Below are 25,774 nucleotides of genomic sequence, written 5' to 3' on the forward strand. Positions count from 1 at the left end.
ACAGCAGTATGAAGCAAGCACTACAACTCCAAAAAGTTTTTCTCCAGCTCAGATCCCTTTCTTTTCTGCAATTTTGCAGAGCTGCACAATGGCTGGTTGCCCCAAGCAATTTTAAACCTGGGCAGAGAGGCCTGAGTTGTATCCACTCCAAACCACCTTTTCACACGCGTTCTTCACACACACAAAAACCTTAGACTAAAAATAAACCCTGTGCACTGTTTTGCGTGGCAAGTTCCCGCCCCCCACCAAGATAAATAAACACACGAGACACCATAATTAAGGTTAATTGGGCGAATTAGGCCACAACTTTATTGAATTCAGGAATGAGAGGCATTGGCTTAGGCATTGGTCCTATCGACTATCCGGCTCCAGCCCATTTGCTGGAGACACGGGGAAGGGTTAACACTAATTGGGGGAGTCTCCCGCCGAGGCACGTCGACTAGGAGCTCCCCCGGGTCACCGCTCTGGGGCGTGCCTTTGGCCCACACCTCCATAGGCTTCGGACAGGGCCACGCCCCCCGGAGTCCTTTAACGGACCACCCTTCATTCACTGGGGGGAGGTGATGGCGTTCCTCCCCCCACACACATCCTCTTAACCCCTTCTTACCAATGCCTACCGCCAATGCCGAAGAGTTGTGACGAGTTGCTACGAGGTAGGCGAAAAACCAAAAGGCTGTAAATTGCCAATTGGGAAAAATTCCTACCATGCCCCTTGCGGCGACAGACCGAAGTCCATAGCAAAGTCAGACCTACCTAAAGCCCAACTGAAGGGAGGGAGGGTGGGAAAAACGTGGGGGCTAGCCGGAGAAGAGAGGGCGAGCCCCCTCCGCTCCAGCCCTAAATAGGGCAAGCCACGCCCCCCCCCAGCCAGCCGATTGGCTGGCTGGGGAGGCGTGGATGGATGGGATTCCCCTGTTCTCGCGGGGGCTGAAAGCAGCCCCCGCTCACGTGGGGAGGGCGTGATACCCGCAACCCCACCTCCTGGGCAGGCTAGGAAGTGGCTTTGCGTGGCAAGTTCCCGCCCCCCACCAAGATAAATAAACACACGAGACACCATAATTAAGGTTAATTGGGCGAATTAGGCCACAACTTTATTGAATTCAGGAATGAGAGGCATTGGCTTAGGCATTGGTCCTATCGACTATCCGGCTCCAGCCCATTTGCTGGAGACACGGGGAAGGGTTAACACTAATTGGGGGAGTCTCCCGCCGAGGCACGTCGACTAGGAGCTCCCCCGGGTCACCGCTCTGGGGCGTGCCTTTGGCCCACACCTCCATAGGCTTCGGACAGGGCCACGCCCCCCGGAGTCCTTTAACGGACCACCCTTCGTTCACTGGGGGGAGGTGATGGCGTTCCTCCCCCCACACACATCCTCTTAACCCCTTCTTACCAATGCCTACCGCCACCGAGCAGTCGCTCGCCGCCAATACTCTCATGCCTGAATCCACTCCCTTATCCCCTTTGCAATATCCATCAGCCAAACATCGTTACCAGCATCCGAAAGATGCACGCCATCATACCGGTAGAGGGCCTCAAGGTTGAAACGAATGCCCGGGTGGCCAATGAACCTCCCACCCAGGGCTGCCACTCTACGCACCACCGCCCGATCCAAGGCTTTCCTAGCCCTATTCATAGCTATCGGGTTCCTGCCATCTCTCCAAACCCGCCTCTCCATCAGTGAGGCCCAAATAATTGTGACATTCGGGTAAGCGGCCTTCAGCTTCTCGAAGTCGCTAAAAATGTGCCACTGCAAATCCACTGCCTTCCTGTAGGCTAGGTCGTTTTCCCCCAATTGTATCAGTAAAGCGTCTGGGGGGCCCTCCGCTGCTGCTCTGGTCTTAAATGCGGGCAGCATCTCGGCCCAGCGCATTCCCCTCCGGGAGACCCAGGAAATGGTGATGTCAGGTGGAAAGCCCAGGCGTGGCCCGAGACCGGAATTGATGGCGCGGACCCTGGCCCAATGCACAATACTGTGGCCGATAATCCAGACGCGCACCCCCATGTCACCTGTAGGAAATTGAAAGAACAGGCCATGGTCAGCCACCGTCACAAATTCTTTCTCAAATAGCGTTTGTACGCGTCAGATTTCCAGCGACCTAAGTCCCTAATCCTTTCCGTCGTAAGACCCAGGTGCATTGCCGTGGTGGCTGCTCCTATCCTGAAAGAGTGTGATGCAAAATCTGCTGCGGGGATGCCGCATGCTGCCAGTGCTAAGCGCATGACCCGAGTGAACTGGTGACGCGTCAAAGGTAAGCCATCTGCGTGGATCAATAGAGGCCCTGCCGAGTTGACCCTCAGGGATAAGAAGCGCCTTGTGTCTTTAACTGGACATGGGCCTGGACCGTCGGTGGCCATAAGCTGAACAAGAGCCCCCCTCCCGTACTGGTCTGTTTTAGAGCTGCGTATCCGTATTACCAGGTCCTCCCGTGACAGGGTAACATCGCTTAAAAGCAAGCCCCGGGAGAAACCATGCCGACCCGCTTCATAAACTACCTCACCCACGCGCAGAGCTCCAAAAAAGGCAATGGAGTAAGCCGCTGAAAATAAGCGTGCTTCATACTTTGACCAGCATACTGTTCGCAATTTTTTATGGATTTGGGAAAGGATGTCGAGTGACATCGGCCTTCTCATATCGCAGTTTGGGGGCTGTAGCCTGCGCCAACCCTCTAACGTCCTTCGTATAACAAAATCGTCACAAGGATCTGTGGAAAATATTGCCTTGCAAAAGAATGAAATTGCTGCGGCTTGAAGGTTGAGGGTTCTAGGGGCGCGGCCCAAGCGTCTCAGGTAAACTAGGTAAGATAGCACCTCTGGCTTGACGGGAGGGGCATTGCTTCCGATGGCGTGGGTTTTTTTGCGGAATTTTAAAAAATCCGACCAAGCCCTCTTATACGATCTCAAAGTGGAAGGTGCCAATGAGGCCATTACTCCCTGAATCACTTCTGGCTCCCAGGACTCTGGTCCCCACGCCTCTAGTCCCCGAGACTCCACAGATGTTCTGGGAACGGCTGCGGCAGCAGCTCTGCATCCGGTGCTAACGAGCGGAAGCGGTCCATCTGAAAGCGAGATAGGGCGTCCGCAATGTCATTATTTACACCAGGCACAAATTTTGCAGAGAAGTGGATGTTGAGCTCTAAACACCGGAGAACGAAGGAACGCAGGAGGACGCCTACCCTTGGTGACTGTGCGACCTGCCTGGAAAGTACTGCCACTACAGCCTGGTTGTCGGTGTGGAAGCATACCCTATGGCTAGCAAAGGTTTCAGGCCACAAGTGCACCGCCACTACAATCGGAAAGAATTCCAGGAAGGTTAAATCTCTGGTAATGGGGCCCCCTTGCCAGGCAGCGGGCCAGCGCTGAGCGCACCATTGGCCCCTAAAGTAAACGCCAAACCCCAGAGAGCCAGAAGCATCCGAATGGACCTGGAAGTCAACCTGCAGCGACAAGTTGTCCTGCCACAGAGAAATGCCGTTGTAGTTCTGCAAGAACTTCAACCAGACTTCCAGGTCGGACTTCACTTCCTTGGACAGCCGAACCCTATGATGAGGGGAACGCAGTCCTGCTGATAACTTCGCGAGGCGGCCGCAGAATGGGCGGCCAGGGGAAACCACGCGGCAAGCAAAATTTAAGTGACCTAACAGTGACTGGATTTGCCTGAGCGTAACTTTTCTTAGGGGGAGCAGCTGCCGAATAAGGTCGCCAAGCGCGATGAGTTTTTCCCTGGGAAGTTTTGAGGTCTGAGCGACAGTGTCCAGCTCAATACCTAAGTAAACCATTGTCGTAGCCGGACCCTCCGTTTTGTCGGCGGCTAGAGGAACCCCCAGTTCCCCCGCTAATGATGTGAAGGCTTCAAGGAGCTCTGAGCACTTAAGCCTGCTATCGGCCACGAGGATAAAGTCGTCCAGGTAGTGCGACACGCCCTCGGCGCTGGTTCTAAAGCGAAGCGCCCAGTCCAGAAAGGTGCTGAATGCCTCAAAGGCTGCGCAGGCCACAGAGCAGCCCATGGGCATTGCCTTGTCTACAAAATACGCCCCTTCAAATTTGAAGCCAAGCCACCGGAAATCTTCCGGATGAACTGGCAGGAGTCTAAAGGCCGACTCAATGTCACATTTTGCCAGCAGCGCCCCCCTGCCGAACTGTACCGCTTGGTCAAACGTGGCATATCTAACTGTGCAGAGTTCCTGTGGTATCGCATCATTGACGGACCCCCCCTTTGGGTAGGAAAGGTTGTGAATCATGCGATACTCACCGGGCGCTTTTTTGGGGACTATGCCTAATGGGGATATATGGAGGCCCTCAATTGGAGGGACTAGGAAGGGGCCGGCTACCCTTCCTGCTTTAATTTCCTTACTAATTTTCTTTTGGGCAACCTCGGGCATCTCCCTCACAGATTTTTGGTTTGGAGGATCACCTGAATTGGGGTGAAAGGCTACTGGGATCCTGAAACCAGTACTAAAGCCTTCCCATAAATACTCTGCTGCCGTCCTGTTAGGGTAATGGTCTAAAAGGTTTTTTAAAGGGGTCAACTTGATGGGGGACCAGGCTAGGCCCAGACTCAAATTACTGCCTGCTTCCCTGGGGTCCACATGGTGCTCCGTGGCCACCTCTAGGTCCCTGGTTGTAGGCGCCTCTCCCACCCCGAAAGGGCTGCCTCCCTTTAATGCAGGCAGTGGCTGGGTGGTTACCAAGGCATTTTTCGCACTCGTGGCTGTACTTACAGACAGCCCGTGCACAAACCCCCTTGTTGTACTCCCAACACAGTCGCCTCTGCTTCACAGCGGTCTTCCAAGATTTTGACGACTCCTGGGGCTTTTTTTCCACGAAGGGACCCACGTGCTCTGACCAATAATTTAGGTCCCTCAGATCCAAATGAGTTTGTAATGCTCACAGCAGTATGAAGCAAGCACTACAACTCCAAAAAGTTTTTCTCCAGCTCAGATCCCTTTCTTTTCTGCAATTTTGCAGAGCTGCACAATGGCTGGTTGCCCCAAGCAATTTTAAACCTGGGCAGAGAGGCCTGAGTTGTATCCACTCCAAACCACCTTTTCACACGCGTTCTTCACACACACAAAAACCTTAGACTAAAAATAAACCCTGTGCACTGTTTTATAAAGAAGTAAATGACTTTATACACACATCAGAAATGAGACTTCAAACATGTATGCATCCAGCTGGCAGAAAGATTAAAAGAAAAAGGGGTTCTAAAAACAGTCTTCAAGAGAAAAAGAATTAGTTTCATTTCAGGAAAAGTAAACCATGCAATTTTCATGTTCATGAAAGGAAGCAGGCTGTGTGAATCTCCTAGCTGGGATTTACTACTTGGAGTTTTGGGAAGCCAGCAATGGTCTCCAGTTTTAACCTTCACTCTTCCAAGTTCACCTGGGAGAGAACAAAAACTGCAAAGAAATATTTCCAAGTTCCTCCCAGAGGAATGGAGCCATAACCAGAGAGATTTGTTGAAGCTGCTTGCTCAGCTTAGCTCTTTCAGACATGCAAAGTGTGAGACAGAAACTATCCCACACACAGTGGTGAAGCTGCATGCTCCGCTACTGGGGGCATGGCGCGCATCCCGGGGGCATGGTGCGCTGCCTGAGGGGGTGGCGCATGTTCTGGGGATGTGATGCGCTGCCTGTGGGGGCGTGGTGCCTGGTGCATGGGGGGATGCGCAGCATGTGTCTGGGGGCTCCACTGTAATGGCACCCTACCGGAATAGTGGTGCCAGGGGCGGCCCACTCCCTCCACACTCCTGTTCCTTCTCCAGTGCCCACACAGTGCCCATGAGCCACCCCTATAGGTAGGTTAACACCAACACAAGCAACTGAAGCCAAGCCGGGCTATTCTTTTCATGTTTGCATAGGAATTTTTTTTTTATTTGCATTTTCAACACCTACCCTTTTTAGAATACCAGATGAGTAGCTTGGAAATGATGAGGCTGACAAAAAGAGAGGTAGCCCAGCAACCACCTTCCGCACAAATTCTCACAGTTAATCCCAAAGGGAAGGAGAGAGGATGGCTTCATAGAACATCAGAGTGGAAGGGAAGGGGCCCTTCACATTTCTGGAACTCCTCTGCAGAGTGATATGAAGAATCAGGGAACTCTGATCTGCAGTCAGGTTGGGCTGGGGATTTAATTTTCTTTCGTTCTTTTTTAAAACGAAAGCTCAGACTCTGGGGCCCCTTGGTGCAATTACTCCGGTCACACCATGGATAAATCCGGTCTTGACCCACTGTGGATCCAGGGATAGGCAGCGTTTGTATAAGCATCAAATTGTTCAGCATGCCACCTCTTCAGCATCCAGCTTCTTCGACTTCTCTCAAAGGAAGCAAACGCTAACCATGTCTCAAACCATCCCACCAAAGAATGGCAAAGTCAAATCTAAGGGACTCGGGGTCTTGAGCCAGGAACCTCAGGATCTAAGTCAGGGACCTAATCTGGTGCATGATCAGGACTCTGAGAGCTCTTTGGGTACCAAAGAGAAGGTGGACGTGCAGCTGGCAGGAAATATGAAGCCTCTGGACTGGCCAAGCCGGACGCAAATCCTAGGCACAGATATGTCTTCTGTGCATGTTGAGTCAAGCCCAGTGGTACCTTTGCCTGCTGTGCTCCAGGCTGAAGCAGCCAGTTCCAGTGGTGTTATGTACTGACCTGAATCCTAGAACAATAGGATCCAGAATGCCGGAGTCTGACTGGTCTGCAGGAGCCACCCAATCCAGCTCCAGGTGGAAGTGAATCAGCCACCTGATTGGCCTGCAGGAGCAGCCAATCAGGCTTCTGGAGGAGGTGAATCCGCAACATGATTGGCCTACAGCAGCAGCCCAGAATTAGCCAATCATGTGGGGCCCATTGTGTAAATAATGTATATATAGCTAAACGTTTTGGGGAAAGTTTCATTCATTGCTACTATGAGCTGAATAAAGAGCATGAAATTCACACTCGACTCCGAGTATATTTCACTGGCAACGAAGGTGGGATTCCACTGAGCTGACAGCCACACATAGCACCACAGCACTGCCGCCTGCTGCACCACTGCACTGCACCGTGCATCCAGGCTTCAGCTCAGAAAACTGGATCCCTGGTCCCTATACAAGGGCCCTCGCCTGGCTCTGACAGAGCATAAGATTCTCCAAAGGTTCATTCGGCAACACAGGGGCTTTAGTGCCTCCCCACTTTCCCTCATCCTTCTTTACAGAGCTCTGAAGAGATTCTTCGTATTAAAAAAAAAATCTGTCATAGCAAGAAAAATCACTCACAAAGGGCCCTTGGCTAGCCATCCATCTTTCCCACCCTGCTTATAGATTGGGTTTCTCTTTGGGTGAGAAAAGTTTCAGTAAACAGCTTAATTTGGCACTAATATGAGTGGAGACATTGTTCAGTGTGTCACCTATTGATTGGCACCATTACAGCCCCATCATTCATGCTGGGTATTCCACCCTTGCATTATTATTTCAAAAACAATACATCCCCAAGGCTCAAACTGTTTAGGCAGGCGGCGAATGATCCGCGCAGGCCAAAAGGTGTGCTGGGAGCAGGCATGTGGACACGGAAAACAGGGCGAGCTTTGTGACAAGATGGTTTGCGGCAGGAGTTCACCTGTCAAAGGGAGCCTCCCCATCTGGTTAGTCTTTTAGTGTGGACTTTTCTGATGTGTACTTGCTGAACTGATATGAAATCACAGCTCTCCTTTGAAATCGACACTACTTTGAGTTTCGCTGTGTGGTTCTCCAACCCGAGAATGCATATAGAAGAAGGTATGTTACAGGAAAGGGCACACAAGATCCCCGTATGTACTATTGAACGAAATAAACAAAAAGGTGTTTTATCTGGGAAATGGATTGCAAAATGTGTATATTAGGCAAAGCCGTGTAGAAAAACACATACATTGGGGAAAATGCATATGGAAGCAGATAGGAATTTTTGTGCAGACTTTTAAAAACAAAAAACTGCAAACGGATGTGAAAGTGCTGTGAACTGCAGATAAAGGGGCAGTTCTCCCAATGGAGGGATGTAATAATAATAATAATAATAATAATAATAATAATAATAATAATAATATATTATTTATACCCTGCCCATCTGGCTGGGTTTCCCCAGCCACTCTGGGCGGCTTCCAACAGAACACTAAAATACAATAACCTATTAAACATTAAAAGCTTCCCTAAACAGGGCTGCCTTCAGTTGACTTTTAAAAGTAAAATAGTTGTTTATTGCCTTGACATCTATTGGGAGGGCGTTCCACAGGGCGGGTGCCACTACCGAGAAGGCCCTCTGCCTGGTTCCCTGTAACTTGGCTTCTCGCAGAGAGGGAACTGCCAGAAGGCCCTCGGAGCTGGACCTTAGTGTCTGGGCAGAACGATAGGGGTGGAGACACTCCTTTAGGTATACTGGGCCGAGGCCGTTTAGGGTTTTAAAGGTCAGCACCAACACTTTGAATTGTGCTCGGAAACGTACTGGGAGCCAATGTAGGTCTTTCAAGACCGGTGTTATATGGTCTCGGCAGCTTCTCCCAGTCACCAGTCTAGCTGCCGCATTCTGGATTAGATGTAGTTTCTGGGTCACCTTCAAAGGTAGCCCCACATAGAGCGCATTGCAGTAGAAAGTCTATATTACACATGGGACCTCTGGCCTGGACACTAGGCCTGATAGCATAAAGGCAGCCAGGGCAGTGCCTATCTTGAGACCCGAGTGAGACTGCTGCTTATTTCTTCAAGGGCAGCCTTGTGTAAAGTGCATTGCAGTAGTGCAGCTATGAAGGGGTCAGGTGGTGGATAACTGCGGCTAAGCTACCTTGATCTAGGAAAAGCTTTCTCCTGCTTCCTCTTTAACTACGTAAAGCAGTGGTGTCCAAACTTTTTCCAAAGAGGGCCAGATTTGATGAAGTGGGGGCCGACCAAAAGGCCAACCAAAGTTGTTGAACTTTTTGGGATTGAAGTTGTTGAGGTATTTTTTAGGATTTTAGCCCAGGGAATATACTGCCACAGGGGCTGGATTAAACTGACCAGTGGGCTGGATTAGGCCCCCGAATTGAACTTTGGACATGCCTGATGTAAAGGAATCCAGCTTGCGTGTTGTTGTCTTTTGTTCCAGAGCTACTGAGTTATCCCAGCAAAGTTACTGTATCTTTAATTTCACATAGTTAGAGGAGAAAGTAATGGAAGACAAGGGACGGATGAAAAAGTGGAGGAATGGTGTCCTTGGATAATGAGGGCAGCTTCTGCCCTTAGGGTTTCTAGCAAATCAGGCAAAGTCTCCCTGCTTGTTCTCTTCTATTTCTTGCATCCATCTCTGCCTGCCTGTGATGCCAGTGGGGACACCTTAGCGATACCTACCCAGAGGAAACTGCCAGGCCAAGGAAAGGAAAAGGAAAGTCCACATACCCAGCCCAAGGCCCAGGACGGATTCACTGCATGCAAGCACTTGCTAATTAAACCTCTGCTTGTCAACGTTGCTCTGGAGCAATGACAAGAAGAGACAGCTGTCAGCAAGAGGCATGGATGATGGGGAGGCAATGAATCAGAGGAGGAGCAGGGGGTTAATTCAGAGAACTGAGTGGGCTGAGCAGTGACAAAGAGAGTTGCCATCGAGTCGGGAAGCAAGTTTTGTGGCTTAGCCTTACAGATGTGGGAAAAGGAATACCATGGGGCCTAGGAGCGGGGCAGACTGTGCATATCCACTGTGCACCCCTGAAATTTTGTATTGGCCATGGAATTCAGCATCCCGATTGTCTCAGCTTTTTATTTGTGCATTATTCAAACCCTTCCTTGCTGACCCACAAAGCAGAGTCCCCATTTGGGTTTTTTTTTGGTTTTTAAGTATATTTTTTCCTAGCTCTTACGGTCACAACAATAGGCTTGACAGGGTCACAAAGGGACACGTTGTTGTCATCCGTCTGTCTCAGGAGACAGTGGAGGAGTTAAGTCAAACCACTGGAGAGTTCTAGCGCCTGGCGTGGTTGTAGAGAACAATATGGTTGCAAAGTGACATGGACAATACCTATCAAAAAGTGAAAAACTATGTGTGGGGCTGAGCAAAATTGCCAGTGATCAGAACGTGGTTGGGTCTTTGAAAGTACTGAACAGTTCTGTACCTTACACTGTAGCTAGCAGAAGTGGCATAAATAATACATATAAGCAAATACATACCAATGTTTATCAGCATTGCAGAGTTAAGATTTTCTTGGCATGTAATTTAGATTATTTAGGTGCAATGTTCTTTAATTTATTGATCATGAAATGCATTGCTTCTTCAGATAAGAGCACAAACCTCTGTAGGTATGTGGTGGCTGCATGCCTGATAAATCAGCAGAAAGAGAACAGGTGTGGATCTTGTCTTGGAATTTGGTGTCATTCCTCAAAGATGCCCTTTGAACACGTATCAGTATTTCCTCCATGCCGGATGCTCTGCTTTTGTGAGTGTGTGCACGCACGTGCACATGCAATAGTGTGCATGGCTTTGGGAGCAATGATAGACTCTGTCAGGATGAAAGGAGGGCTGAGGATACCATATATTTGACAGAGCTCCAAAGAGTAAGTGACAGGAGACTGGGGAGGCAAAGGGAGCCAAAACCATTATCTCTCTTCACATGGTGGAGGCTGCCTGTTCCTGGGAGCAGGTCATTAATACACTGTCATCTCCAATGCTGACAGCTGTGGATTGGCAGCTGACATTGATTGGCAGAAAAAAATGAGCTCTCAGTGCAGTGAGCAGTCAGGTACATGTCAGGAGCTTGCTGTTTCACACAAGGAAGCCCACACAGGGCTGCCAGCACTTTCTGAAAGAGAGAGCTCGCCATGTATTTCCTCACACCACCTAAGTGGGCACCCGGGCACAACTGCACACCAAGAACTGCCACAACCAAGCACACACTGCAACCAGTTCTGTTGGCTACAAGGGAATGCTTCTTTCAAGCCAAAAAATCAGGGTGAAGGGGAGAAGGCTCTGTGGGCTCCAGAGAAGGACTCTGCAGGTGCACGTGAGCCCACAGAGACCAGGTTGGTGACCCCTGTGATAAGTCGTCTTTTTGCTCCCAGCTGTGTAACTTTTCTAGTCAGGAGCTGATATCCACTCCTCTCAGAGCTTGGCTGACAAGTGATGCACCATAGATCCAAACTAGATGTTAACAGGGAGCCATAGCTGCCCCATTCCAGTATCAAGTAGAGTTGTAAGGTCTGCTTTCGACAGCAAAAGGGGCATGTGGATGAGAGGACCTGAGAAGATCTGCCATTGAAAATGGCCAATTATTAGGAATTAAGGCTTAATTCTCCATGTTCCCAGCTTCTCAGGTGAGATTGATGGATACCTGGGAATAAATAATAGACTTGTGGAGTTGTAGAGGTGGAAGGGGCACAAGGGTCATCTGGTCCAACCCCCTAGAGCCTTTTAAGTGGTAGCATCTAAGGTGGAACCTACACACATATTAAAAAAAACACACTGAGAAAATGTTTGTTTAAAAAAAGTTTTGAAAAATACATTGAATTTGGCATAGCTCACTGTCGCCATCTAGTGTCACATTTGTATATTGCACTTTACAACACATTTAAAACATTTTATTTGCAACTGGTGTCAAACATGGTGTCTTTGTGGCAGCTTGTATGGTATCCAAGACTGTTTTCCTGGGATGGGAGTAATTTTAATGGCTCCTAGGAGGGTTATGAGTGGCCCAGATTGAAGTGATCTGTTGATGTTGGAGACAGCTGCTTTCTCCTGTTTATTATTTTCCATTGCTGTCTATTTTATAATTACAGTATTGTATTTAAAATGTAAGTTGTAAGAAGGGATGGGGTAGAAATTTGGTTCAGTTTGCACTTAAAGATTAACCTACCCAATTTTCACTTTTTGAAATGAGGCTCAGGTCATGCAGTGGATCAGTGGGTCTGGCTGTTAACCAGAAGTTTGGTGGTTTGAGCCCACACAGGGATGGCTGTGGACAGAATTCCTGCATTGCAAGGGGCTGGACTAAATGGCCCTCGGGTCCCCCCCAAATCTACAGTTATATGATTCTATGATACATGACCTGAAACTCGAAATTCACACTTCTCCCAAATTTTGCAGAGCAGCCAAGAAACATGCACAAACATGCATGCATCAGAGTAAAATGTGCATAAAACTGCATATGAAAATATATAAAAAAAATTAAAATAAGATCAACAGAAGGTGAAGTCTGCTAAGACAGAGGTCCTGGGAGTGGTCCTCAGTTCTGAGAACTGGGGAATTTGCCAGTTCTAGATGGGGTTGCTGCTGCTCGGTCCCAGCGCCTGCCAACCTAGCAGTTCGAAAGCACCCCCGGGTGCAAGTAGATAAATAGGGACCGCTTACTAGTGGGAAGGTAAACGGCGTTTCCGTGTGCGGCTCTGGCTCGCCAGAGCAGCGATGTCACGCTGGCCACGTGACCCGGAAGTGTCTCCGGACAGCGCTGGCCCCTGGCCTCTTAAGTGAGATGGGCGCACAACCCCAGAGTCTGTCAAGACTGGCCCGTACGGGCAGGGGTACCTTTACCTTTACCTTAGATGGGGTTGCACTCCTTCTGGAGGAGTGTTCTTGGAGCTCTGTTGGCAATGAGTGCCTATCACCAGCTTCAGCTGTGTGTCAACTGCACCCTTTCCTGGACAGGGATAATGTGTCCACTGTGACGTGTTAATTGGCAACCTCACCTTTAGATTATCACAATGTGCTCTATGTGGATATACGACGTGCCTTTAGATTCCCGTTGAGTACTGCTTGCAGGATTCTCCCCAGACAATTATTGATCTTGCCTTTCCAGATTTGTGTACTAGAAGGAAAACGTCAAAACTGCTCCCAGACAAAGCACTGCTGAAAAGTGAAGGCGGAAAAGGCAATGCATCGTGAAATTTCCCGCAAAGTGGACCTGGCGCCTTCGTGTGCTCTGCTCGGATGGCAAGAACGCGGGGTCCCCAAGCAGTGCCGCAAGTGGGAGGAAGATGACATGTCATTCTGCTGAAAGTGCTGGCCAGAAGCAGGGCTGTGCTGGTACTGAGTATAGGGAACTCACGTGTGTGTGTGTGTGTGTGTGTGTGTGTGGCATGAATGGAGAGGTGGGAGGAGAGAGGCATGGCTAATCCGTGCTCATTACCGTCAGGAGAGTGGGATAAGGGGCTCATTAAGGCTTTTCTGGAGGGAGCAGTCAGAGAGCACCTCGGCCTCGCAGCCTGACATCTCCCCAAATGAGCCTGGGCCAGAAGGGGCTGACCAGCTCCTGCCAGCCCTACCTTTTCCATCTGATTAAAATCAATTCTAAGTGGATTCCCTTCTGGCCCTTGGCGCCCGTCATTCAGCCTGATGGCTTGTCACTCACTGTTTCTCTTCTCCTGCTCGTGATGGGGCCTTCAACCCCTTGGCCTGCACAGGGGAGGGACGGCTAGGTGAAATGGGGGGAGAGATTGTTTCGCCTGCTCTTCCTGTCCCGCTCTGCATCAGCAAAGTGGTGGCAGATAGAGGGCCTTGGCAAATATCCGTTCTCCAGTGCCAGTTGTAGAGCCTTGCCCAGGCTTTACCTCCAGTTGTTTTGGTCCCTTGGGAACGGGCCATAAATCTTTGCAAACAAATTCAGAGATTAAAAGAGGCTTACACCAAGGAACATAAATGTGCCTTTGGCTGAGAGGGCCAAGTGTAGTGTTGCTGGCCAAATTCTGGTGCTGCTAGCTTGCCTCCCTGGCCCCAGACAGCTGGATTTCAACCAGCTTCACTAGCAGGTTTGCTGCTGGTTTTTATTCTGGCTTTGCAGCTTGTTATCTCATTAGAGAGACACCAGCACAATGTAATGGCCAAATTACAACCTGCCTTTATTTGCATAAAGTAAAATATATGTGCCCAGGCCTTAAATTGTTCCAGGGCTTATTTGGGCTCAGCCCAGTTCTCTGTTTTCAGTAGCAGGGCTCAGGTGGTTGGCATCTGTCTCTCTCGGGAGAAAATGGAATCAGGGCTCAACCCTGAAAGAATAGAGAAAAGGGCCCTCAATCACTTGCAGAGTGCAGTTCCCTCACTTCTGTCATAAAGGTAAAGGGACCCCTGACCTAATGGTCCAGTCGTGGCCGACTCTGGGGTTGCAGTGCTCATCTCGCTTTATTGGCCAAGGGAGCCGGTGTACAGCTTCCGGGTCATGTGGCCAGCATGACTAAGCTGCTTCTGGTGAACCAGAGCAGTGCACGGAAACACCGTTTACCTTCCTGCCGGAGCGGTACCTATTTATCTACTTGCACTTTGACGTGCTTTCGAACTGCTAGGTTGGCAGGAGCAGGGACCAAGCAACGGGAGCTCACCCCGTCACGGGGATTCGAACCGCCGACTTTCCGATCGGTAAGCCCTAGGCTCTGTGGTTTAACCCACAGCGCCACCCGCGTCCCTCACTTCTGTCATAAAGGTAAAGGTAAAGGTACCCCTGCCCGTACGGGCCAGTCTTGACAGACTCTGGGGTTGTGCGCCCATCTCACTTAAGAGGCCAGGGGCCAGCGCTGTCCAGAGACACTTCCGGGTCACGTGGCCAGCGTGACATCGCTGCTCTGGCCAGAGCTAGAGCCAGAGCCAGAGCCACACACGGAAACGCCGTTTACCTTCCCGCTAGTAAGCGGTCCCTATTTATCTACTTGCACCCGGAGGTGCTTTCGAACTGCTAGGTTGGCAGGCGCTGGGACCGAGCAGCGGGAGCGCACCCCGCCGCAGGGATTCGAACTTCTGTCATAGCCCCTCTCTATTCAGTCTTGGTCAGACCATACCTGGAATCCCATGTCCAGTTCTGGGTGCCACAATTTAAGCTAGAACATGTGCAGCAGAGGGCGACCAAGATGATCAAGGGTCTGGAAACCAAGCCTTGTGAGGAACGGTTGAGGGAGTTGGGTATGTTTAGCCTGGAGAATAGGAGACTGAAAGGAGCTATGGGAGCCATCTTCAAATGTTTCAAGGGCTGTCATATGGTTGATGGAACAAGCTTGTTTTCTCCTGCTCCAGAGGGTAGGACTTGAACCCATGACTTCAAATTGCAAGACAGGAGATTCTAACTAAACATCGGGAAGAAACTTTGATGGTAAGAGCTGTTTGACAGTGGAATATAGTCTGTGGGGAGGTTGCGGACTCACTTTCCTTGAAGGTTTTTAAGCAGAGGTTGGATGGCCTTGTGACATGGATGAGATTCCTGCATTGCATTGGATGAGAGTCTATGACTATGATTTTCTCATCTTTGTTTTAAATGTTGTCTATTGTATACGTTAGTTATTTCTGCGAACCACTTTGAGACATAGTGAAAAGCAGGATATAAATTCCTTAAATAAATAAATCAGCCTGCATATGTGTGTTGGGGAGGGGGTGGAAGAGAGAATGCGTATGCTATGTGCCTTTGTGAGCTTGTGTGTGCTGCTGCACTTCAAGAAAATCAGGAGGGACAAGAAGGGGCAATCTTAAAGATGCACTCATGTATGTCACAGCTGTAGCCCCAAAGAGATGGGCAAGGTCTGGTGAGGAACTATGATATCTGCCCTGAGATGTCTTTTAATCACTTATTCAGAAAACAAAAGCAAAAGCGAAATTAACCAAGAGGATCTGAACTTGCCATTTTTTGTTTTTTTATTTAAAAAAACACTGTTAGCTTGCTGAGTCACCTATGGGATGTGTACACACAGCTGTTATTGCAGGAAAATGCAGGATCTTATCCCTTGCTTCCCCACACAGCTATTTCTCTTTCACACCTTACAGTTCCCCTCTTGAAATACTGGAGTTTTTTTGGGGGGGGGGCAGGGAATATATAATACTAAATTATGCAAATGGCATACCCTCCAACAGCTCACAGGTGAAAACAGGAGACCTGATTCTCACTCCAATAACCGTTGCCTGAATACTGCCCCCCACACAGAGACAGCCATTACCCTTTGCTACTAGTGTATGTTCTGCTAGTAACCTTAAAGAACAGTTTGCTTCTTAAACACACAGAGAGACAGAATATTTCGTTTCCTAATAGATCTGGTTGTAGTGGATGGGGTGGGAGGTATGAAGGTGCAGCACTTAGCCCAGGCTTTGGCATCAAGTTGGAGCTGGCCAGCCATTTCAGACACCCCCCCCCCCTTGCATTTGCTTCTGTCCTGAACTGACTGCATTCCATTTTGTGGAAAACCAGCTTTGCTCAGAGACACGGAGAGGACACGAACGCAAGGCCTTGCGACAGCTTATCGCGCTTTCAGCCCCCACCTCCCCTGCAATTTGGGCTCACAAATGCCCCAGCACGCATTCACTCTGCGCACAGTGCCCATTCTCTTCCCTTTCACAAAGGAGTGAGAACTCCAGCGCTGCCTGTTTGGCCAGTTGCGGCAGGACTTGGCGCTTCGGCTCGCGGGCGATATCTCGCCGTACACATGGGTTGCTTTCATTGTCAACAACTCTGCAAAGGAATAAAATGGACATCATTAGAATGTCACTGCAGCAAGTCTAGCTCTGCCTGCCTTTGGCTGAACAATGGCTCCGCCATCCCCCCACATCCACCTGCCCACTCCCCTTCCGCAGTTGTCTTTTGTTGCCTAAGAAGGGACTTGGAAGAGTTAGTTGCTTGTGGAATCAAGATTAATGACTGCCTAGTTTTTCCATTCCCCTATAGCTGCTGTGCTTGGGAAAACCAGCACCTTCCTCCTCCTCCTCCTCCTCCTCGCTTATAGCTATGGCTCCGTGATGCAGGAATGTGACATAACATGGAACTGCTTGCCTTACTGAAGGGGAATTTGGATGCTAGGATTCTGGATCCTGACAACTACGAGGGTGGTGATTAAATACCATTAAATTCCACTTGCAGTGGAAAAGCAGAGATCTGGAATCCACATTTCAAAAGAAGCAGTTCTGAACCAAGGTAGCAGAGACTTAAAGCTGGCAACATGTCATTGGTGCCACCCCAAAACAATGGGATTAAACAACAGGGTCAGACCGCCCCCCAGAGATATTCTCTCTCTCTCTCTCTCTCTCTCTCTCTCTCTCTCTCTCTCACACACACACACACACACATAGCCACACTTCCATTGTGCTTCATAGAGCACAAACTCTAAAATTAGTAAGAGTATTTGAAAGTGACATGAATAGCACGATTGTTTCCTAGGCTCATGCCCACTGGGCAGTATAGGATTGCTCCTAGACTCTTTTGCAACAGAAGAACACAGTGCTACACTGGTGGGGAAATTATGCTGATGCAGCTGTATGTTTGCATGACTGGAATGCTATTTTGCAGGGGGAAGGGAACTGGGCAGAGTTGGTGACATAGCATGGAAGAATGGAAATTAGTCAGAACCATGTGCTCCCTTGGGGATCAGTTCTGCCTCCAAGAACAGTATAGTGTTACACCTAGAGAACAGATAAAGTAAACATTTCCATTGGAGTCAATGGACAGCCACAATTATTGCTTCTTGCTCCCTGCCTTCCACAACCACAATAGAGGATAGGATTCTCGCACCACCAGAGCTATAAGGCTGACATGAAATGACCCCCCCCCCTATTTTTGGCCATATTGTTTGCAGCAGCCCTATTTTGATGCATGACGTCTCCCCCCAACCTCCTTGCTTACCTGAATGGAGAATGTTGTCCTCACATCTCCAGGATATGGAGTGAGGACAGTGAACATTACGTTGCCCTGCATGTGCTTAGGGCTAGGGCGACACCCAAATGGGGATGGGGCACATGCATGCAACCCAGTCCCCCATCATGGCAATCGAGAGACTGAGATCATCAGTGGCACTGTCAACCCCACACTAAGAAAGATTCTCTGAGACCCCTGCACTGTATGAGACATGGGGTGAATCACATCTACTCCTATTCCAACAGAGTGAACCGGGTGCACAGATCCTAGGAGTCCCAAATTCTCCCCTCATTCAGAGAGAGAAATTCTAGCTGATATACACACGCACATCTAAGGGATGGAGCCTGCAACATACTGCTCACCCTGAAATAATATGCACCCTGTTTCATTTATATACCACGTCCCCTGACAATGACATGAGAGTTCACAGCACAGGTAAATTCCAGAGGGGAAGCTGCTCTTGGTTGCTGCAAGGCAAAAAGTGTTGTGGCATGAAGTGTTGTGGGCTAGAGCACACATGGGATAAAGAGGGCTTTATGAGACATTGCTACAACAAAGTGGTTCATCATGGCTTGAGATGCCGCAAGAGTCAGCCAGCAATGAAGTACATATGCAGGTTGAGAAATGCTACTAGGGATGCGGAGACTCCTCTCTGGATATTTCTGGAGAGCATCCCAGTTCTCTGTGTGCTCTTGAGCCCTTCATTCCACAAGGGCTTCCCCTTTTGTTTTACTGGAGGGGCAGTCCTTGACACATCAGAGGATCAGCATTCTTCAGGGCTCTGAAATACAGGTGTACACCAACAAATTTAACTATGTTCACACATACCATTTTAACTGCAAATAATCTGTACCTCAATGACATTTTCATGTTTGTTTTAACTGAATTGACACCTTTCTACGCACCATTTCAGGTTCAATATTTGCACTTATACATCTGTGTTTGTTATCATTTTAATGGTCTCCTATTGCACATGCGCAGAGAGTGTTTTTGGAGAAGTATATTTTTAGTTCAAGTCCGGAATGCCAATTGCTGCTCATGCAGAGCTAAGCAAACACTCCCAAGAGGGATTTGTAAAGTTCCAGGGACCAATGGAGGAGCTCTGCCTTCTGCAAAAAAAAGCTGCGCAGCCCTAGAGCTCGTTTAACCAAGTTTCAGGCAGCTTCCTAACGCAGCCAACAAAAGAAGCAACAGCTATTGTTACAGGTTCTTCTAGCGACTCCCCTAGCCTATGTTTTCTCAATCTCTTTAGCTTATAGTGAGGCATGAGAGGAAAAGAAGACATTCTTCGAGATGCCTCCCTGTTTCGTACAAATTACAGTGACATCTCCAGTATCTTAAGGCTTTCCAACTGGTATTACTCTTAATACAATTCTTAGCCCCAACACACACCCCAGTTTCTTCTGCCCATGGCAGCAAGAGGACTTTGAGTGCGCCACACAGCAGGTAGAAGCAGACGAAAGGACTGAGCAAGGAATAGGCAGAAAAAGGTCTGCCTCTGGCATTTCAATGATAGTTTACAGTTTTGCTGCTCTTTTTTTGAGTTCCGATCTGGCAATCCTAAATTACACTGAGAAGAGAATGTGGGCTAGGAGAGATGGAGAATGAGCACTTAATAATTTTGTGGCAAAAGAGCAACAACAACAAAAGTCACATGAGAAAGGCGGGCGGCGGGGGTGTGTGTGTGTGTTAAAATGGAATCACGATTCCGAACTATGGATTCAGATGAGAGCTGGACACCACTGTAGCAGATGGTGAACACCTGGAACCAAGACTCTGTTCTTTGGCATTATTATATGCTGAAAAGATCAGAGGCTCATCCTGACTTGCCTTTCCTCACACACTTTCTAGGCACAGGTTCATGCTTTCCTGGTCTGTGTCCAAGTGCCTTCCCCCCTTCCCCCCTCCCCATTGCTTTCGCTGCGAAAACCTGTTTCTTAACTCTGAATTGGAACAAACAGCAATTCAGGTTTTCCATGGATTGGTTTGCTACTGTTCAGTGGTAAAGAGGTTTTGTGGGGAAAGCACCTGGGGGCGGGGGGAAAGCACTTGGACACAGCGCTTTAGAACCTAGAAATAATAATAATAATAATAATAACAACAACTTATTATTTGTACCCCACCCATCTGGCTTAGTTTCCCCAGCCACTCTGGGCAGCTTCCAACAAAGACCAAAAATACACTAAGATGTCACACATGAAAAACTTCCCTGAACAGGGCTGCCTTCAGATGTCCTTTGAATGTCAGGTAGTTGTTTATCTCTTTGACATCCACCAGGCGGGTGCCACTACCGAGAAGGCCCTCTGCCTGGTTCCCTGTAGCTTTGCTTCTCGCAATGAGGGAACCACCAGAAGGCCCTTGGTGCTGGACCTCAGCGTCCAGGCAGAAAGATGGGGGTGGAGACGCTCCTTCAGGTATACTGAATATGACATGACGCAAAAGAAAGTCTGGATGAGACCTAGGCATTTGAAACCATAAACCATAAACTCTGAGTTAAGCTTAGAGCTTTATGTTTTGTTTCTGTGTACAAACTGCCCCCCATTCTATATGGTTTAAGGTATGCTGCATTGAGCAGAAGGAGATACCGTAAATCTGATTCTTTATCTTTCATCACCAACAATTCTTAAAAGATTCCAGAATGGTCAAAAGTAGTCTAGACCTCAGGTGTGCTTGATGCTATGGCCTGGAGAAGGCAGATTGTTCTGTAATATCTGTAGAAATTCAACTATGATCCATCTGCAAATGCGAGACTTGTTCTGGGAGGGGGTTGCACTCCCACTGAGGTTCATATTCTGGGAATCCTGCTTGTCAGTGGAGTCCCAAGTGGAATCTCTGGATAGAAGTTCTTACACCCAGCTTAGGCTGGTTCCCCAGTTATAGCTATTACTGGGCTGGGATAGCTTGGCTTCAGTAGTCCGTGAACATGGAGCTGCCCTGGAAGGTGGCTTGAAGGCTCCAGTTAGTGCAGGATGTGTTGTTGTAGAAAGGAGAATTCCCTGGATAACAAGATCCAAGTTTGGGCAAGTACTCTTTGGCGGGAGAACCTCAGCAGGCATTTAAAATCACAAAATATACAGCAAAGTAAAGCATGGAAACATAGGCTGTTAGACCTTTAAAATATGCCCTTTAAAATAAGTTCCAAACTTTCCCTCTTCCACTGGCATAGAAAAATACCATACGTTTGGTAAGTTAAAAATGGTTTACTTACACATTCTCCAAAGGTCAGATTCAAGTGCCTTTCCATACAGCATTCAGAAAAAGTTGCAAAGGCATTAAAAGTTTGCTGAGTTACAAAGTAGTGAAAGCTCCTAAATTAGGAACTCAAAAGTGGCTTGTGAGAGCCATGCAGTCGAAGCTGGAGCAAGCAGCTTAAATCTCTTTACACGCTGAGCTTCTCAGGTTGACTGAGAGAGAACATAGCCCTGATTCCCTACTTTCTCCCAAGCTGTGGGGGAATGACCTCGCTAGGCCTGGCAGGACAGCTTACTCTGTGGTATTAACCCTTGCATGCATCAATTAGAATTAAGCATGCTGGTTATGTGAGGCTCGTTATCCCACATAAAATGAAAACTGTGTGAATTAGTACTTTCTTTTGTCTATACAGTACTTCGTTTCCCACCAATCAGCTTCACTGGACATTCTTAGACTGGTTATCCCACAGAATGTGCTTGCTGGGTATGTAAGTGGGGCAGCCCGTGTGCCATCAGTTTTGAAAGCACTGCATTGACTGCCAGTGAGTGCCTGGGCCAAATTAAAAGCATTAGTATTAGTGTACAAAACCCCACATAGCTTGGGACCTAGCAGAATTCCTCCTCAAGTCCTGTATCAAGCCCTATATCAAGCCCTGCAGTTGGCTGTTGGTGTGGCCTTCACTGAGCGCTGTCCGGTTTGTGCCTCCCTCTTTATGGGATGTGCTCTCAGATAAGGTGCTGCTGCCTCCCTCAGGGAAAGTATTAGCTGTGGTTATTAGCTGTTTTTTAAAAAATGTTTTAGATGCTCTTAACTTTTATTTTTAATTGCACTGTTTTATTGTTTTGTTGTCCTGGTCCTCTTATGAGGGGAAGGTGGGGTAGGAATCCATAATTACATAAATAACTAGTTACCCCTAAGCTGCTTGTCAGGAGTTTGTTGTGGAAACTTTAGCTTCCGTAGGAAAATTGACTGATATCCAATATTCTGGCATTTAACATGCCCATTTTCTAGTGGATGCCTTGAGAAAGGAAGTCTGGGAATGGCTAAGCCTTATGCCACCTTGTTCTGCACAGAGTGAGGGTTTGTTGTTGAAAAGCCAGAGAGGTTAGCAAAGCTGGGCTCAGAGGCGTGGAAGGAGGCAGGGGATGCTCCACACAGAGGATGTGGGAAGTAAATAATGCAGGAGATTCCTGCTTGCCATCTTTTCCTCCTAGGCAGGTTAGCTGGGTTTGAAAGGCAACAGATTCACCCTGATTTCCAGACATGAGTTTTTGTCACCAAGCAGGGTAACAAAGAGACTTTGAAGCAAATACAAACATCAGAAAAGGAAATAAAATATGAAGCAAGTCTCATGTTCCCTTCAGAAAACAATTGCAGTGTCAGGCAGTGCCAGGTAAGGGAAGAAGCAAACGGGGAAACTGACAGACAGCACTAGCACTGAGAAATTATCATAAAAATAAACAAATCTGCAGCCTCTGACAGCACGCAAATAATTTTGTTCTGTTTTGTCTCTCCTCTTGCCAGAATTGAGGGCAGGAGCATCCTTTTCCTCCCCTGATGGATGGGTTATCAGGTGATCCTCACATTTATGTGCAGCATGCACTCAACTCTGACTCCACTCTGCTCCCACTACAAACATGCTTTGATTGCACATGCACCCATGAAAACATTAATTTCTACCTTTCTCTGTTTTGTTTTTCTCAAACTCTATGATTGGTTGCAGAGTTCTTAAAATCTCCCTTCCTGTGGCTTCCTGAAATAAAAATATATATACTGTTATGAGTTTGCAGGGTTAGTCTGCATGATACCTGTAATGGTTATAAGGGGTTACTTGTGCGTAAGTTGCCGTTACTTTCGGCTAGATTGCCTGGCTAACCATGCCTCGGCTGACAGCCCTTCACTTCGTGGCCGTTCAGTCGCTTGCAGAATCCATCAGTGGGCGTTTCTTGAACCTCTTCCAGCATAGAAGCTGTTTGACGCCAAGTCTCCACCTACTCTCCCTGCGTGGAACTCTTCTGCACAAGGAAGGAGTGGGCAGAGGTGTGCCTGTGCTCTCTCCACTAGTTTCAGGCGAAGAGTCTTGGAGACCCCTCTCTGAATCCTCCATCTCTGCTGGTGTTGCGCTGAATTCCTTCCCCTCTGCTGGTCCCCTCTCCTGCATCGCTCAGGAGCCTTGCCTCCACCTCTCGCTCCGATGTCAGTTCCCTGACAATACCTGAGCCCCTTCTAATTTCTGGGGTCCTAGATCCAGCAAGGGTTAAAATCTAATAGAGGATTCCATTGTTGAACTAATCAGGCAAGTTTCTGTGTGAGAGACTGTCCATGTTGTTGTTGTTTGTTGTTGTTTAGTCGTTTAGTTGTGTCCGACTCTTCGTGACCCCATGGACCAGAGCATTCCAGGCACTCCTGTCTTCCACTGCCTCCCGCAGTTTGGTCAAACTCATGCTTCGAGAACACTGTCTAATCATCTCGTCCTCTGTCGTCCCCTTCTCCTTGTGCCCTCCATCTTTCCCAACATCAGGGTCTTTTCCAGGGAGTCTTCTCTTCTCATGAGGTGGCCAAAGTATTGGAGTCTCAGCTTCAGGTTCTGTCCTTCCAGTGAGCACTCAGGGCTGATTTCCTTCAGAATGGAGAGGTTTGATCTTCTTGCAGTCCATGGGACTCTCAAGAGTCTCCTCCAGCACCATAATTCAAAAGCATCAATTCTTCGGCGATCAGCCTTCTTTATGGTTCATAGTTGCCACCTAAGGACCACCCTTAGTATAGCAAAATAAGTGATGGTGCCCTCAGGGCAAATGGGAGGGTCTTTCCACCTCCTCACCTGGCTGGAACTTAGAAGGACAATAGCCAGTGCAGTTGTGTGTAAGCTGAGCAAACAGTAGGCTGCAGGAGAAGCTGGGAGGCAGAGCCATGCTTGATTTCTGCTGGAATCCAAGGCTCTGACCATGGGAGAAACAAGACCTCCTGGGGTGTTAATGCTGTGAGCTCCTCCATATTATTCTCAGTTTGTATATATGTATAAATAAACCATATATCCTAAAGACACCACAGTCTCCGCTGTCCCACATTCCAAGTAAGCTGGACCCTGGGTAAGCGCTTGGAACCCCTGGAATCTCACACTGCTTGGAGATTTGGCTGTCATGCAACAATACATTGCCCTGTCTATGTGTTCATTCACATTGATTCGGATCTCCCCTATATATATAAAACATGCATTGAAAGACAGCAAAAATGCACTAGGTTTCCAGAGGATGCACTGGGTGGAGCCTGGGAGATAAGGGATAGTGTCTGCAAGACCAGTGGTGGACCCAGATAGCATGAGAATGGAGCCCAGGCTGTGTTCAGGTTAGGTAACGTGTTTGTGAATTGCTGTATTTATGTATGTGTTTGCACGCCTTCGTCCACACACAAGTACTTTCAATATGCCTTTGAAATCCACCTTGGAGTTCCCTGTGCATACTAGTGGGCTATACTTGATGAAATCCATTTTTTGCTGAGGGTTGTTGTCCCCTCTCCTCAATCAATATTTTTCCCACTGTACATTTTCGAAACTTGAGTCCATGGTGAGCATGTATGGAAAACATGCTGCATTCATGTGTGCATGTGCAGCTTTAAAAACATTTTTAAAAATACAAGTTTTTGGATATACCAGGTTTGCACAAAGGAGCAGTAAAAAACAATTTTAAAACTATTTGTGTGCTGCTCAGAGCAGGAAACTGGAGGGCCATTTTGGGTAGGCATGTGGGTATTTGTTTACCTATGTGCAGGCAAAGCTTTACATTCTTAAATTTATTTTTGAAATACAGATTTGCACAAAAGATCTGTCATTTGTTTTGTTTTTAAATGTGTGCTACTCCAAACCAGGCAAGGATCTGATCTCACTTGAATTAAAGGCTGCTGCTCTCTTTCCTCCCCTTTTTATGTTTATTTCTAATACAAATGCTTTGTGCAAGGGCAGTTCAGTGCAAAATAACTTTTGGGTTTTTTTTTTTTTTTTAGATGAATGTGCCTTGAGAAACAGTTAGGGGGAAAAGGCAGGCTGCTGCCTTTCCTTGGGGCTGAAGGAACGAGAATGGAAGTAGGGTGTGTGGCAATCGATGGCACCCAGCAAAACGTCACCATACATGTAAAAACACCTGCCCCCATCATGGGTCCACAGTTAAGTAACATGCCATTTTATATTGAATTTTCTTCCTTTGTTGGTAGGGCCATGCAAGCAATTGGTCTGAATTCTGAACTGAATTGGGCCAATTTGTACAAATTTGTGCTGAAACCAGATTGGGTCAAGGCAGCTACAAATGGCTACAGTGTGGATTGGGTTGACCCAAACTGATTTGTAGCTGGAACTAAATAAACGATCTCTCTAAAGCTAGACAGACTGCCTCCAAAGTGTTGCAGTTATTAATTATAGCATCATATAAGGCGAGTGTCAGGGTAAGGGGAGAGAGGGGAGGGGAGCTGGACTTAGTTTACTGAGAGCTATAGCTTCTCCTCCAGAGCTTGCAGGGGGATGATGAAGTTTAAAAATCCAGCTCGCACTGGCTTCACTCTTCACTCTTACAGGGGTTTGTTTGCGGGGTGGCAGTTGTTACGGTTGTTGATGTTAATCTTTTGAATTTTTATTTTGTATCTTATTATGTATGTGGGAATTGTTCAATTTGGTTGTATACTTTTTGATGTTTTGTTCATTGTTTGGTTATGTTTGTAGTTAAGTAAATTTTTTTTGTATGTTGTAAGTTGCCTTGAGCATGGAAAGGCATACAAATAAAATGATAGTTTTATTGACTGATTGATTGACTCTTTTGTCTGTCTGTTGCAAGGGATTGGTTGTACAGTATTTGTTCAGGCAAAGAGCCAGGCATTGGTATAGCAGGGTGGCTGGCTGGGTAATCAGGTTTTGGGGTGCCTGAAATTCCAGCCAACTGCTGCCTTGAAACGTGCCCCAAAATCACATGTCCAAGTTTGTACCTCATGGTTCAGCCTGCCCTGAAACAATCACGTTTGAGTGGGCATTCTTACAAATCTAA

At 47.9% G+C, this 25,774-nt stretch overlaps 3 protein-coding genes across 3 annotated transcripts in view; 1 reads left to right on the forward strand and 2 right to left on the reverse strand.

The window, feature by feature from the left end:
- The window catches only part of LOC307220043 (protein diaphanous homolog 1-like), a 509,109-nt gene that overhangs the window by 184,449 nt on the left and 298,886 nt on the right, over positions 1 to 25,774 (forward strand). The window lies entirely within an intron of this gene.
- The window catches only part of LOC307220009 (START domain-containing protein 10-like), a 310,423-nt gene that overhangs the window by 111,612 nt on the left and 173,037 nt on the right, over positions 1 to 25,774 (reverse strand). The gene's annotated exons all lie outside the window — the stretch shown is intronic.
- Positions 225 to 4,578, reverse strand: LOC307220758 (uncharacterized protein). Its single transcript, XM_079984784.1, has 2 exons — positions 2,929 to 4,578; positions 225 to 2,007 (listed from the first exon to the last, which is right to left on the reverse strand). The coding sequence occupies exon 1, from the start codon at positions 4,377 to 4,379 to the stop codon at positions 2,973 to 2,975; it is 1,407 nt and encodes a 468-aa protein (XP_079840910.1). The 5' UTR covers positions 4,380 to 4,578; the 3' UTR covers positions 225 to 2,007; positions 2,929 to 2,972.

Source organism: Podarcis cretensis, assembly GCF_951804945.1.
Source record: "Podarcis cretensis genome assembly, chromosome: 7".
NCBI lineage: Eukaryota > Metazoa > Chordata > Lepidosauria > Squamata > Lacertidae > Podarcis > Podarcis cretensis.